This window comes from Orycteropus afer, unplaced genomic scaffold (assembly GCF_000298275.1).
Source record: "Orycteropus afer afer isolate SDZICR_OR568_19922 unplaced genomic scaffold, OryAfe1.0 scaffold00020, whole genome shotgun sequence".
Taxonomy (NCBI): Eukaryota; Metazoa; Chordata; class Mammalia; order Tubulidentata; family Orycteropodidae; genus Orycteropus; species Orycteropus afer.
The window spans coordinates 4,169,712-4,183,570 of record NW_006921607.1 but is presented as its reverse complement, the minus strand read 5'-3'; the positions used below and the strand labels follow the sequence as shown (position 1 = coordinate 4,183,570).

The 13,859-nt window shown below is 44.3% G+C and overlaps 1 protein-coding gene across 1 annotated transcript in view; it reads right to left on the bottom strand.

Moving 5' to 3' along the window:
• Positions 1-275: 275 nt before the first annotated feature.
• LOC103191819 (signal-regulatory protein beta-1-like) overlaps positions 276-13,859 on the bottom strand; it is a 15,178-nt gene continuing 1,594 nt past the window's right edge. Inside the window, exons 2-6 of the mRNA XM_042783619.1 lie at positions 9,162-9,530; positions 5,356-5,670; positions 1,592-1,912; positions 922-1,033; positions 276-354 (exon numbers count right to left, since the gene is read on the bottom strand). Of these exons, the coding sequence (XP_042639553.1) occupies positions 276-354; positions 922-1,033; positions 1,592-1,912; positions 5,356-5,670; positions 9,162-9,530 (1,196 nt within the window). The remainder of the gene's footprint in view (positions 355-921; positions 1,034-1,591; positions 1,913-5,355; positions 5,671-9,161; positions 9,531-13,859) is intronic.

Sequence of the window (13,859 nt, the reverse complement as noted above, 5' to 3'; positions counted from 1 at the left end):
GACCATGCCTAAAGCTTCTCCTTATATAAAGAAGCAGACCACATTCCCTAAGGCAGCTACTCAGCTGCTCACAGTAGATTCTACCATGGAGTTGATTACCAGTCTCATCATGGGGAATACTACATACAGCTGCCCAGCCACTCAAAACCAGGTTCAGCCAAGTTGACACATAACCTTAACTACCACACCTTCCTAGTCCAGGCTTTTATCTCTTCTGGGGGCTGTAGGAGGTGGAGACTGGGAGAAGGGGAGGGACTGCTAGGGCTGGACAGGTCTCAGAAGGCTGCAGAGGCAGGAGAAGGTAGAGTAGCAGCTACAGGCATCATGGCAGTTCCTCCTCCTACATCAGTTTTTCTGAATAAGACAGGAGGAGACAGAGGGTCCTGTGTCACTGAGGTGGGCCTGGGAGAAGAAACAGAGAGCTGAAGTGAGGCTCCTGCTCTTAGACTTCAGAGGACTTCTTTCCACACTTAACTCCCTCCTTCTCTCCCTATGGAAATACTCTCCTGCCCACACCAAGGGAAATGCACATCTTTGTGCATCCTCAGGCTAGGGCAATGGGTGGTAGAGAAGAAGGCTGAAGGGACAGGTACAACTTTCAGGGATCCTCTGAACTCAAACCCCTTCTGAAAACCAAAAAACTAAACTCATTGCCATGGAGTCAGACCCGACTCATAGTGACCCCTCCTTGTGTTTTCCGAGGCAGTATCACTATGGAAGTAGATTGCCCAGTCTTCCTTCCGAGGAATGGCTGGTGGGTTTGAACTGCCAGCCTCCTGGTTAGCAGTCAAATGCCTTAGGCACTACGCCCCCTTCTGGGGAGAGGAGAAATGTAAGGGCCCAACTTTCTCCTCATAGTGTCCCTTGCTGCCTGAAGTCCTGCCCCTGGCAGCCCAACCCTTATCTGGAGTCCCTGCTTACCTGGAACGGAGGTTCCTCCTGAGGATATAGAGGGTGGAAAGTGCAATCAGGGGAACCAGCTTCCAGACAAGGAGGAGGAGTGTCCCATAGAGGGAGCTGGATAATCTGGTGCCTGGCAAGGGAAGGACTAGGAGACATTAGGGTAAGCCTAGACTCCTGCTTCCGTCATGTGACCTCCAGCCTGGCTTAGCCCCACAGCAACTCAGATATCAAGACTACACCTTGGTCTTGGAGGGAGTCATCTAAACTTTTTGAGCCACAGTTTCTTTATTTTTAAAATGGGAATTATAACAGCTGCTTTAGAGAGTTTTTGAATCAAATGAGAGCACTCAGACAAAGTACCTAACTAAGGTGCTCAGTAGCTGTTGAATCTGAATGGTTTACAGTAGTGAGTGGGACTTGGGGAAAAATGTTTCACACTAGCTTGGTTACAATGAGTACATTGTCAGAATGCAAGTGTGTGATAATAGCATCTCTTAATACTATTTGGTACCTAAGGCATGATATTCTGAATAAGTTGCTCTCATTGTTATCTTGTTTTATAGATGAGGAAACTGAGTTTCAGAAAGATGAAGTGACTTTCCCAAGGCCATACAGCAAGCATGCAGAGGCAGCATTTGAACCCGGCTGTCTGAGCTTTTAACTGCTTGGTTATTCTTCCCCTACTCACCCATACTTGCTTGCTTTTCATTTCTAAGCTCGCTCAGTGGAACACTGGCCTGGACCGGTGGCTGGGCATTGTGCCACACCTGGCAGGTGAAAGGCCTCTTCTCTTCCCATTCTGAGGTGTTGACCAGGAGATGGCTGTTTTGGCTGAACGTGCCATCTGGGTTTGTGGTGGGGGCAAGGGTCTCACAGGTCTGGAAGCCTCGGTTCTTCTCCAGCCAGGTGATGCGTGCGCCTTTGGGGTAGAACCTTTGCACGTGGCAGACGAGGACAGCTGCCTGCAGGCTTGGGACAGGGTGTCCTGATACACTCACTGTGGGCAGAACTGAAACAACAGCCCTTCCTTCCTTACTTCTTTCTTCATGCAAATTGTGCTCAAAGAGCATTCATTCTTTCTAGGCATTGTGCTTGGCTCTTGGGACATAACAGTGAACAAGACAGACCTGGGCTTGGCCTCATGGAGTCTTATGCTGGTTGACTACCACAAGGGTCCCGAGATCCCACAACTGGGGCACCTGACCTGGTCTTGGGGGAAGGCAGGTTAGGGAAGGGCTTCTGGAGGAAGTGACCTTTGAGCAGAAATATGAAGGATGAATAGGAATTAGCCATATATGACAGATTATATTTTCCAGAAATGCCACAGAAAGTCCCATGTGCTCCTCCAGAACCTTGTCACTCGTCATCAGAGTCTATTTCCCTTGCCCTGGAACCTAGGTGGGGCTTTGTAATTGTCTTGATGAATGGACCGCAGCAGAAGTGATACTGTGTAACTTCCAAGACTAGGTCATAACAGCCGATATGGCTTCTGCCAGGCTCTGCCTCTCTTGGCAACACTTGCCCTTGGAACACAGCCACCAAGCTGTAAGGAAGCCCAAATTAGCCCACGAGGAAAGACTAGGGAACTGAGGCCTCAGGCCAGTAGCCAGCAGCAACAATGGCTTGATATGGCTGTGAATTTGCCTGTAAATGATACAGCCTTTGAATTGTCCAGTGGGGGTCTGAGACATCATGAAGCAAGTACAAGCTGCCCCAATTTTCCCCGTCTGAATTTCTGATGCACAGAATCTATGAGCCTGATAAATGGCTTTTCACATCTCTAAGTTTAGGAATAATTTGTAATATATCCCGGGTGACTGGGACATACCAGAAAAGATAATTGACCAAAGCAGCCAGATGGAAGGGAGCACTGGGAGAGGCTTGATGTTGGGAAGAGCATCTCGGGTACAGGGAAGAACATGGGCAGCTTCTTTTTGTTGTTGTGTGCCATTGTGTCGATTCCGACTCGGAGCAACCTTATAGGACAGAATAGAACTGCCCCAGAGCATCTCCTAGGCTGATATCTTTATGGGAGCAGAGCTCCAGATCTTTTCTCCCGTGGAGTGGCTGGGGGGTTCAAACTGCTGACCTGCCAGTTAGCAGCTGAGTGCTTAACCACTGTGCCACCAGGGCTCCTTGAGGAGAGTCTTAGCACATTGTAAACACAGGAGGACCAAAGTGAAGGGGAGCTTGGGCGAGATGAAGCAGAACATGAAGCCAGTCTTCAAATTATGCTGCAGTTACGCCTCCAGGTGCACAGAAAGACATTCTAAGGTACAGACACTGACAGATTTTTTTAATTATTATTATTTTCATAGCATGTGCTCTCAAAATTATTTGTCAAAATAATGATTCCTGGTAGCATAGTGCCTAAGGCACTTGACTGCTAACCAGAAGGCTGGTGGTTCAAACCCACCAGCCATTTCTTGGAAGGAAGATGGGGCAATCTACTTCCGTAATAATAATGCCTCGGAAACCCAAGGAGGGGTTGCTATGAGTCGGGGCCGACTCGACGACACATAACAACAACAACAATTATTATATTTTAGAACAAAATGGGTTCTACTTATATTATTTTGAATTTTTAAAAATTGTGGCAAAATATGTGTAACATAGGACTTGTCACGTTAACTATTTTTAGTGTGCAATTCCAGACACTGATTGTTTGAGTACAACTAATTTCCTGATCCTCAATCCTCCCAGGACTCTCTCCTACAATTGATCTGCTTGAGAATGAACATCAAGGCCATTTGCCTCTCTGCCTCCTGTTTCTCTATTTTCCTTCTCCCGCTTCACTAAAGAAAAGCCTATCTCAACCTATACAAACTATGAGACCAGAAGAACTAGATGGTGCCCAGCTACCACTGTCATCCACTTGGAAGGGATATAGGAGATCCTGGATAGAGAGGGAGAACAATGTGGAACAAAATTCAAAATCATTTGGAGGCAAAAAAAAAAAAAAAAAAAAATGATGGTGGAGACCAAGTTTACTGGTCCAATAGAGCTTGATGGAACCACTGACACTATGGCCCCTAGCTGCCCTTCAGGTCTGGAATTGAATCCACACCTGTGGTTTCCAGCCAAACAAAGTACAGACATGTGAGTCAAACATTTACCTCAAGTAGACACGCGCCCTGGAGAGAACAATCATGGGAGAAGGAAGGGCTGCTTATGCACAAGGAGACAGCTCAGGGGGCAGGAGAGTATGGAGGGAGGGACACTGGGAAGAGGTAACTATGGAGAGGAAGTGGAAGGGGAGAAGAAAAGAAAGAGAGAGAGAGAGAGAGAGAAAAAAAAAAGAAAAGCCTATCTCCCACACATTCCAAATATTACTATGTTGCATTCCCCTTGGTCTTTAAACCATTCAAAGTTTTGCTGGCCAAGAAGCCAACTTAATTGAGGCATCATGAACTCCCCCATCCACCTCACTGAGCTGCATTGCCAACATTTTAATAATTATTTATCAAATTTAGATTGTTTTGATTAATTGTGCAATTCAATCCTTTTTTTTTTTTTTTAAATACTCCAGGCCAGAATGGATGGACTTCTGGAGCAGTGAGAGTGGTATCTTGGCCTCTCCTTCCCTATTTCAACGTGTGGGTCAACCCAACAGTCTGGTCTGTGCTCTGGGGAAAATGGATAATGGACTTGGCCCTCATGAAGTCAGAGCAGGAAAGAGGGGGATGGAGCTTTGCCTGCATTGTTGCCTCCCTGATGCCAGGTAGGCTTAGGAAGCATCTTCAAAGGTGGTGACTAGCAGCCTAACAATGGTGGTTTGTGCAATGGTGTTAGGAGTCCATGTGGAGAGCCCATATGAGAAAAGCCTCCTCACTGTGGCTTCAAAGATCAGTGGTCCCTGCCTCTCTCTCCTCAGCCTCTTCTTTTTCTACACACCCCTCTTCTCACTAAGCCCTCAGCCACACCAGCCACCTTTCTGCTCAGCAAACATGTCTTGCTCCCACCACCCAATCCTAGTCCTTTGCACACCCTGTTTCCTCTGCTTGGAATACTCTCTACTTGTTGCTTGGCTGACTCCTTTTCATCTTTCAGGCTGGACTCAAACATCACTTGTTCAAAAGGGCCTTTCCCGAGTTAACGAGATTTCTCTCGTTTTCGTCTGTATCACACTCTGCTCTAGGGTCCCTGGGTGGTGCAAACAGTTGATGTCCTCACCTGCTGACTGAAAGGTTGGAGGTTTGAGTCCACCCAGAGGCACCTCAGAAGAAAGGCCTAAAGATCTACTTATGAAAAATTAGCCACGGAAAAACCTATGGAACATGGTTCTCACACACATGGGGTCGCCAGGAGTCAGAATCGATGCAACAGTTCATACCGACCTCAGGGTATTTGATGGGGAATGAGCAGGAGGACGCAGGCGAAGTGCTGCAAACAGGGAACCTGCATGGTTCTGAGGGGATGGACCTGGGGGTAGGAATGGGGAGAGGCTCTTACCTTGGAGGAATTGGGACATGTCCACATGCCCATGGAGCGGGCTCTGCAATTCACTGTGAGCCACTTGGCAGGTGACCTGGGACGAGAGTGAGGAGATGGTGAGGGTCACCAGGGCGGTGCTGATGACAGTGTAGGAGGAGGCATTTCCATGTGGGAGGATGAGGGTCTGAAGGGCTGGAAGCTCCATGCCATTTTCAAGCCATTTCAGATGGATGTTTCTGGGAAAGAAGCCGACTGACGTGCAGGTGAGATTCACTACCTGGCCTGGGCTGGCCCTGTTGGAGGGGCCGGAAATCTCTGGAGGAGAGGGCTTAGCTTCGGTCAAGGCAAGTGTGGAGAGAAGTGAGAGGAGAAGGGAGAGGCGAGAGGAGAGCAAAGGAAAGGAGAGGAGAGGAGAGAAAATGGCAGGTTGAGCTCTAGTGCACCACCACCATCATGGTTCAACCTGCTTAACTTTCCACTCCAATCCCTCATCTCCAGTTCACACTCTGAAACCAGACCTTGGTGGTCTTGCCAGAATGCAAATCTGATCATGTCATTTCCTTATTCTTCCCTATCTGTGTCTTTGCTTCCTCCTTTTATCCCTCCTTTCCTTTCCTCCCTCACTTCTTTCCTTCCATTTAAAATCAAAGTACGTTGTTTAAAAAGTCAGAAGTGCTCTACAAGGCATATCATGAAAAACAGCAACTTCTGGTTTCCTCCCCTTGTAAAAGTTATAGACCAGTCATTTTCATTCCTTTGGACAGCTCCTTTTGTGTTTCCAGATTAATTACGATGCTTATACTAATTTGTTCATTGTTCAGTTTGATATGTTATGGATAGATTTACTCCTAGGGAAGGTGACCATTTAGCTCTCGTGTATCTCTCTCCACCTGCCACCCACACTACACCTCTTTACACCTTCCTTGTTTGCTCCATGTTTTGGTAAAGTACCTTTTGGTGCATGAAAGTGAGTTCTTGGTGACCTTGTGAACTTGATAGCTTGACTAGGTATAGACTTTTAGGTTGGAAATGATTTTCCCTCAGAATTTTGAAGGCACTGCTTCTTGTCTTCTAGCTTGCAATATAAACTCAATAACTCACTGCCGTCGAGTCGATCCCCGACTCATAGCAAACCCTCCTTGGGTTTCTGAGGCACTATCTCCACGGAAGTAGATTGCCCAATCTTCCTTCTGAGGAGTGGCTGGTGGATTTGAACCGCCAGCCTTCTGGGTAGCAGTCAAATGCCTTAGACACTATGCCACCAGAGCTTCTTAAGATGTTTGATGCTGGTCTCGTTAACGACACTTCAGGAATGACTTGCTTTTTTATTTTCAGTTGTTGAAACTTACATGGCCTTCTCTTTGTCCCCAAAGACTGCCTATCATTCTCTTTGTTTCTGCATATTCCTAATGTGCTAAAATTTTAAAGATTCAAAAATCGTGCTGGTGCAGGCTTCTATGGTTCTGTTAAAATAAATGACTACACTCATATTTTAAGAAAAAATTGTATGATCATTAATTAATCAATACAAATAGGTCCCAACCAACCGCTTTCTTTCCCAAGCTTTCCCTTAATCCATGCTGTTTATGGTCTTACAGGCTTTGTCTTTAACCATGATTGTATCAGTTGATCAGTAAATCACTGCATATCCAAGAACATGCGGGGCTTATAAAAATCAAGGAGGCCCTGGGCAGTGCACATGGTTAACATACTTGGCTGCTAACTGAAAGTTTGGGGCTCAAGTCCAACCCAAGTCACCTCAGAAGAAAGATCTGGTGATCTACTTCTGGAAAATCAGCCCTTGAAAACCCAATGGAGCTCAGTTCTACCGACCCTCACGGTGTTGCCATGAGTTGGGACAGACTTTACAGCAACTTTTTTTTTTTTTTTTTTTCAGACTTTACAGCAACTTTTTTTTTTTTTTTTTTTAATAGAAATCAGCATACTGTGGGTTGGCAAAGAACGAACAAGTCAGTCTCAGAGGACACAAACCAGAATGTTCCTTAGAAGCCAGAATGGTGAGAGTTCAACTCACTTATGTTGGACATCTCATCAGGCAAGACCAATTTGTAGAAAAGGACAACGTGTGGTAAGGTAGAAGTCAATGAAAATAAGAGACACTGAGTGAAATGATCTGACACAATAGCTACAACAATGGGCTCAAATAAAGGCAATGTTTTGTTCTGTTCTACACAAGGTTGCCAGGAGCTCTGGTAGCGTAGTGCCTACGGCACTTGACTGCTAACTAGAAGGTTGGTGGTTCAAACCCACCAACCACTCTTCGGAAGGAAGGATGGGCAATCTACTTCCGTAGAGATACTGCCTCAACAACCCAAGGAGGGGTCACTATGAGTTGGGGCAGACTCAATGGCATACAACAACAACAACACACAAGGTTGCCATGAGACAGAGCCAACTCGACAGCAACTAACAACAACATGGAAATCTAGGACACAATTTCAGAAATATAGGAGGTACTTAAGGCATTTGACTGCTAACCAGAGGCTGGCATTTCAAACCCACCAGCCACTCCTCGGAAGGAAGATTGGGCAGTCTATTTCTGTAGTAATACTGCCTTGGAAACCCAAGGAGGAGTTGCTGTGAATCAGATCTGACTCGACAGTGTGAGTTTTTTTTTTTTTTTTTTTTTAATATTCTACATAAGGAGCTCTGGTGGTGGAGTGCCTAAGGCATTTGACTACTAACTAGAAGACTGGTGGTTCAAACCCATCAGCCACTCCTCAGAAGGAAGACTGGGCAAACTACTTCCATGAAGATTTACCACCTTGGAAACCCAAAGAGGGTCACTGCGAGTTGGAATTGACTCGATAGCAGTGAATTTGTTTTTTTAGTTCACATTCTACATGGAGCTCTGGTGGCATGATGCCTAAGGCATTTAACTGCTAACCAGAAGGTGGGTGGTTCAAACCCACCAGTTGCTCCATGGAAGGAAGATGGGGTAATCTACTTCCTTAAAGATTTACTGCCTCAGAAACCCAAAAGGGGTCACTATGAGTCAGAATCCACTCAATGGCAGTGAGTTTGGTTTTTTTGGTTTTATATTCTACCTAAAAAATGTGATTCTTATAATTTTCTTCCTCAGTAATCCTGTCATTCTTTGTTTTTGTGATTTGGTGGTTTCATTTAAGATTATGTTTTTAGTCTAATTGGTTGTAATATCTTGAATACTAACAAGCTATGCTAATATAAGGAGCTCTGGTAGCATAGTGGCTAAGGCACTTGACTGCTAACCAGAAGGCTGGCGGTTCAAACCCACCAGTCACTCCTTGGAAGGAAGATGGGGCAATCTACTTCCATGGTGATACTGCCTCGGAAACCCAAGGAGGGGTTGCTATGAGTCGAGTCCGACTTGATGGCACATAGCAACAACAAACAACAACATTTATTTAACTGGTGCTTTTCTAAGTGTTTAATATAAACTGTTTACATTTATAGTCCTCAGAACAATTCTGCTAGGTGAACGCTATTATTATTCCCCTCTTACAGATGGGGAAACTGAGGCACAGAGAAGTTAAACTCACCTAAGGTCACATAGCTTCTAAATGACAGAGTTAGAAGTTGAGCCTAGCCATCTGGCCATGGGGTTTATGCTTTTATCCACTATGCTTTCTTGCCTATTTTGTGGTCCTTTAGAAGCTGTAAGATGCTAAAGAGTTAGGATTGTATTACATATGGCCCTGGGATTATATTTCACTGTAGTCCTTCATCATGATTTATCTCATCCCCATTTTCTACTCTTAGTCTTGGCACAAGTGCTAAGAAAACGGGAGCCTTGGGTTGGGGCTTTGGAGACCTGGACTCACCATTCACAACCACCAAGGTGCCTGGACCAGACTTAAACTCCACGTCATCAGGGCTCCCCTTCACGAACTTCACACAGTAGTAGGTGTCAGAATCCTTTGTTGATGTGTCCATGATGCGGATGGAAAAGTCCATGTTGCTTCTTTGTGTGGTGTCAGTAACATTTCTCACCCGGGGGAAGAAGCGAATGGGGTCTAGGACTCCTTTGAAACTGTAGATTAACTGCCGATCTGGCCCAGTCCCCTTGAACCACTGGATGGGTCCCACGGGTACCAGAGCAGAGACAGAGCAGGGCAGAGTGACTGCTTCTCCAGCTGCGACAGACACCAGCTTCTCAGGTTGACTCACATGTGGTCCCTCACCTGCTACTCCTGGAAGGAAGCACAAGTCAACTCCCAAGTGGCCTGTCCTGGCCCAGTTGGAGCTGAGACTGGAGCCCATGTGTCTGGATGCAGATAGAACTTGAAGTCTCATTAATCCTTCCTGTTCCCATCATGTATTAACTTCTAGGATGGGAAAATAGCTAGTTTGGGTGCTGAGAAGAATGCAAAGACAAGATAGACAGAACCCTTGCAGAGGCCATGATTAGGGTCCTCATGAGAAAAGAAACAAATCTATGAAAAAATGTTCAACAACCCAGTAAAACTGAAACATCAGAAACAAAATGCTAAGGTCTGTGAGCAGATAGCTGGAAAAGTTAAACAAAACAAAATATAAAATGCAGGACTTAGCATATGAAACATTAAAGCATACATTAAGTTTTCAGTAACAGAGCCAGTTGATACTAAGGCAAGCAAAGAGGTCAACAAAACAGAAGAGAGAGCCTAGAATTGGACCCAACGAAATATGCAGATTTACTGTATGATAAAGGTGGCACTTTATGTCCATGCAAGAAAGCTATCTGAAGGACAAATAAAATTCTTGAAAAGTGGATGCCTCTGGAGAGTGGGATGGAAAATGGGGACTTTTATTGCTTCCCTGGATCTGTCTTCTCTGATCTCTCTTCTCCTCTGTAATCTCAAAACATACTTGTGAGAATATTGGCTTGGCAAAAACGTAAAAAGATGGTCAATTCTTAGTGTCACCAAGGGTATTGACTGAGCAGTCACTCCTACATAGTGCTGGTGGGAATACGAATCCTTCCAACCTTTCTAGAGGGCAATATGGCAGTATAGTCACGTCCCTATGACATATCCATACCCAGAAACCCATGTTTTAACAAGTAACGTAAAGATTTTAACTAAATCTGCTTGATCACAAGTGTTCCCAATGTCTCCCTGTCCTTGTTGCTGCTAATGTGCTATATTTGTTGAGATACAAGTATTATTATATTCTGTTGGGAAATCATTTATTTCAAAAGCTTTCAAAATGCACTCATACTCTTTGTCCTAAAAATTCCTCTTCTAAAATGGTAATATATATAAGTTTTGCTACAGGCTAAAAAGAAAAAAGTTATAATGTGGACAAGGCTATGACTTTTCAGAAGCAGATTGCCAGGTCCATCTTCTTTATTTTTTATTTGTATTTAAAATTTTTATTGTGATCTGGGTGAAAGTTTACAGAGCAAATTCATTTTCCATATAACAGTTCATACACATTTTTAGAATGACATTGACTGCAATCCCCACAATGTAACAGCTCTCTTGCCACTTCCTCTTTGTAGTTACCTCTTCCTTGTGTCCTTCTTTCCTCTGTATTTCTGCCCCCTGAGCTAACTCCCTGTCAGGTCTATATTCTAAACCACCTTTTTTTTTTTTTTTTTTTTTTCAATTTTTATTGTGATTTGGGTGAAAGTTTACAGAGAAAATTCATTTTGCATACAGCAGTTCATACACATTTTGTCTCATAACATTGACTGCAATTTCCCCCAATGTAACAGCTCTCTTCTCACGTCCTCCCCATAGTTACCTCTTCCCTATGTCCTTCCCTCCCATGCACACCTGCCCCTGAGCTGTCTTCCTGTGCTAACACTACCCTTCTGTTCTATAATAGATCGTGCCAAGAAGTGTATCTACCTGCTATAAATGTTCACCCCATATGCCTGTCTATTGTTTGACTGGAAGACATGGGGGTGAGTTCAATTCCAGACCTGAAAGGTAACTAGGAGGCATAGTCTCAGGGAATCTCACTAGACTCTATCAGACCAGCAAGCCTGGTCTTTTTTTTTTTTTTTTTTTTTAATGATTTTGAGTTTTGTTTAATGTTGCTCTCTCACTCTATCCAGGCTCTTCTGCACCTATCCCCCTCTGAGTGGTTGACTGTGGTAGCTGGGCACCATCTAGTTCTTCTGATCTCATGGTCATATAGGCTGAGGATCACATGGTCTACCAGTTCCCTGGACTAATTGTTTCCATGTGTCTTTGGTTTTCTTCATTGTTCTTTGCTCTGGACAAGGAAAGGCCCATCGTTGCACTTAGATGGCTGCTTGTAAGCTTTTTTTTTTTTTTTTAATTTTTTATTGTGATTTGGGTGAAAGTTTGCAGAGCAAATTCACTTGCCATACAGCAGCTCACACTTTGTCTCATGACATTGACTACAATTTCCTGCAATGAAACAGCTCCCCTCCCACTTCCTCCCCATAGTTACCTCTTCTCTGTGTCTTTCCCTCCCATGCACACCTGCCCCCTGAACTTCTCCCTGTGCATACACAGCCCTTCTATTCTCCATGATTGGTCTCTCCAAGGAGTGTATCTACCAAATGTAAATGTTCAGTTCATATGCCTGTTTTTTGTTTGGCTGAAAGCCACAGGAGTGGGTTCAATTCTAGACCTGAAGGGCAGCTAGGGTCCATAGACTCAGTGATTCCATCAGGCTCCATCAGACCAGCAAACCTGGTCCTTTTTTTAAAAAAAATTATTTTGAGTTTTATTCCACATTGTTCTCCCACTTTATCCAGGATCTCCTAAAGAGATCACCCTCTGAGTGGTTGACATGATATTTGTGCACCATCTAGCTCTTCTGGTCTCATAGTCGTATAGGCTGAGGATTGCATGGTGTACCAGTCCCTTGGACTAACTGTTTCCATGTGTCTTTGGGTTTCTTCATTCTTCTTTGCTTTGGATGAGGAGAGACCCATCGTTGCATCTAGATGGCTGCTTGCAAGCTTTTAAGATCCCAGTCGCTACTCACCAACGTAGGATGTGGAACAATGTTTTGTGTAGTATGTTATGCCAATTGAGCTTCATGTCCCTTGTGGCTATGGTCCCAAGCCCACAGGTCCACCTACTCGCTCCCTCTGGGTAGTTGTCATTGACCAAGAAGTGACTACAACATTGTGCCTTCTTGCAAGCTTTTAAGACTCCAATCACTATTCACCATAGTAGGATATAGAACAGTGTTTTTGTGTAGTATGTTATGCCAATTGACCTTACTGTCCTTTGGGACCATGGTCTCTCTGGGTGGTTTTGCATCATCAACCTCTCAACTAGTAGTTGAGTGCTTAGACATTTGCATCACCCAGGGACTCCACATAGACACATATATATCAGCATGGAAAAAGGTTCCCAATCTATTACTAAGTGAAAGAGCATGTAACAAACTACCGCTTTTAATATAATCCTATTTTTGTTTAATAATATAAATGAAGAGAGCAAAGTGAAGAGGTTAAAGCTAAGATTTGTAAAAACTCTTGGACCTGCATTTGAATGCCTCCTCTACTGTTTACTTTCTGTTTGATCTTGAGAAAATTATGTAACCTCTCTGAGTCTCCATTTCCTCATATACACAATATATTCAATGTGAAAAAAGAAGACTTCTCTTGCAGTTTTGCTACAAGATTGGAACAAGAAAACCTTTGAGAAACACTCAGGCCTGTGCCTGGTCATAGAAAGACTTGGAGTCCAGTGGGCGAGACGCTGCACTGCGCATCAGGCTGACTAGGCTCAAGGCCTGGCTCCAGTAATGATGAGCCAAAACCATGCCCTTCTTCTGCATTCTGTTTGCTTTTTGTAAACGTGAGGGAACGTCCCAAATTTCCATGATTGCTGTGAGCTTTAAATGAAGACTCAGGCTTGTGCAGGACACAGAGCAAGTGCTCTGTAAGGGCCACAATCAGCAGGACCACTTTTATGTATTGGCATGTACTAAACCCCGGAAGATGCAACAGTCAAAACTTCCATAGAGGCTGCTGTGTACCATGCATTAATCTAAACACGTAAATATATTCACTAACTTGTTTAATTTTCACCACGACTCTTTTAGAAAGGCTTTATTATTTCTCCCTATTGTAAAGACAAGTAATTTGCTGAAAGTCTAACAGCTTACAAGTGATGGAACTTGGAATTGAACCCTGGCAGTTTCAAAAACTATCTGGGCTTTTAATCACTTTACTAGATGGCCTCTCAGCTGAGTTGCTGGCATTGCTGGGATGAGGAAGGGTGCCCTCCTGTCTGCCCTGGGTATCTGGGTCCAGCTCTGGGGAGAAGGGTGGGGGGACAGGCAAGAGAAACACCCACATCAAGAATGGAATCCTGGAACGCTGGATTCTGGGTGACTTCATAGTATGTAAAAGCACTATTTACCAATATGTATCACAGCTATTAGAAAAATGTAATTTTAATATATATATTTATAACATAATAAAAAAACAAACCTCACTGCTGTTGAGTCAATTCAACTCATAGTGACCCCTTCTTGGGTTTCCCAGGTAATATCTCTATGGAAGTAGTTTTCACAGTCTTCCTTCTGAGGAGTGGCTGGTG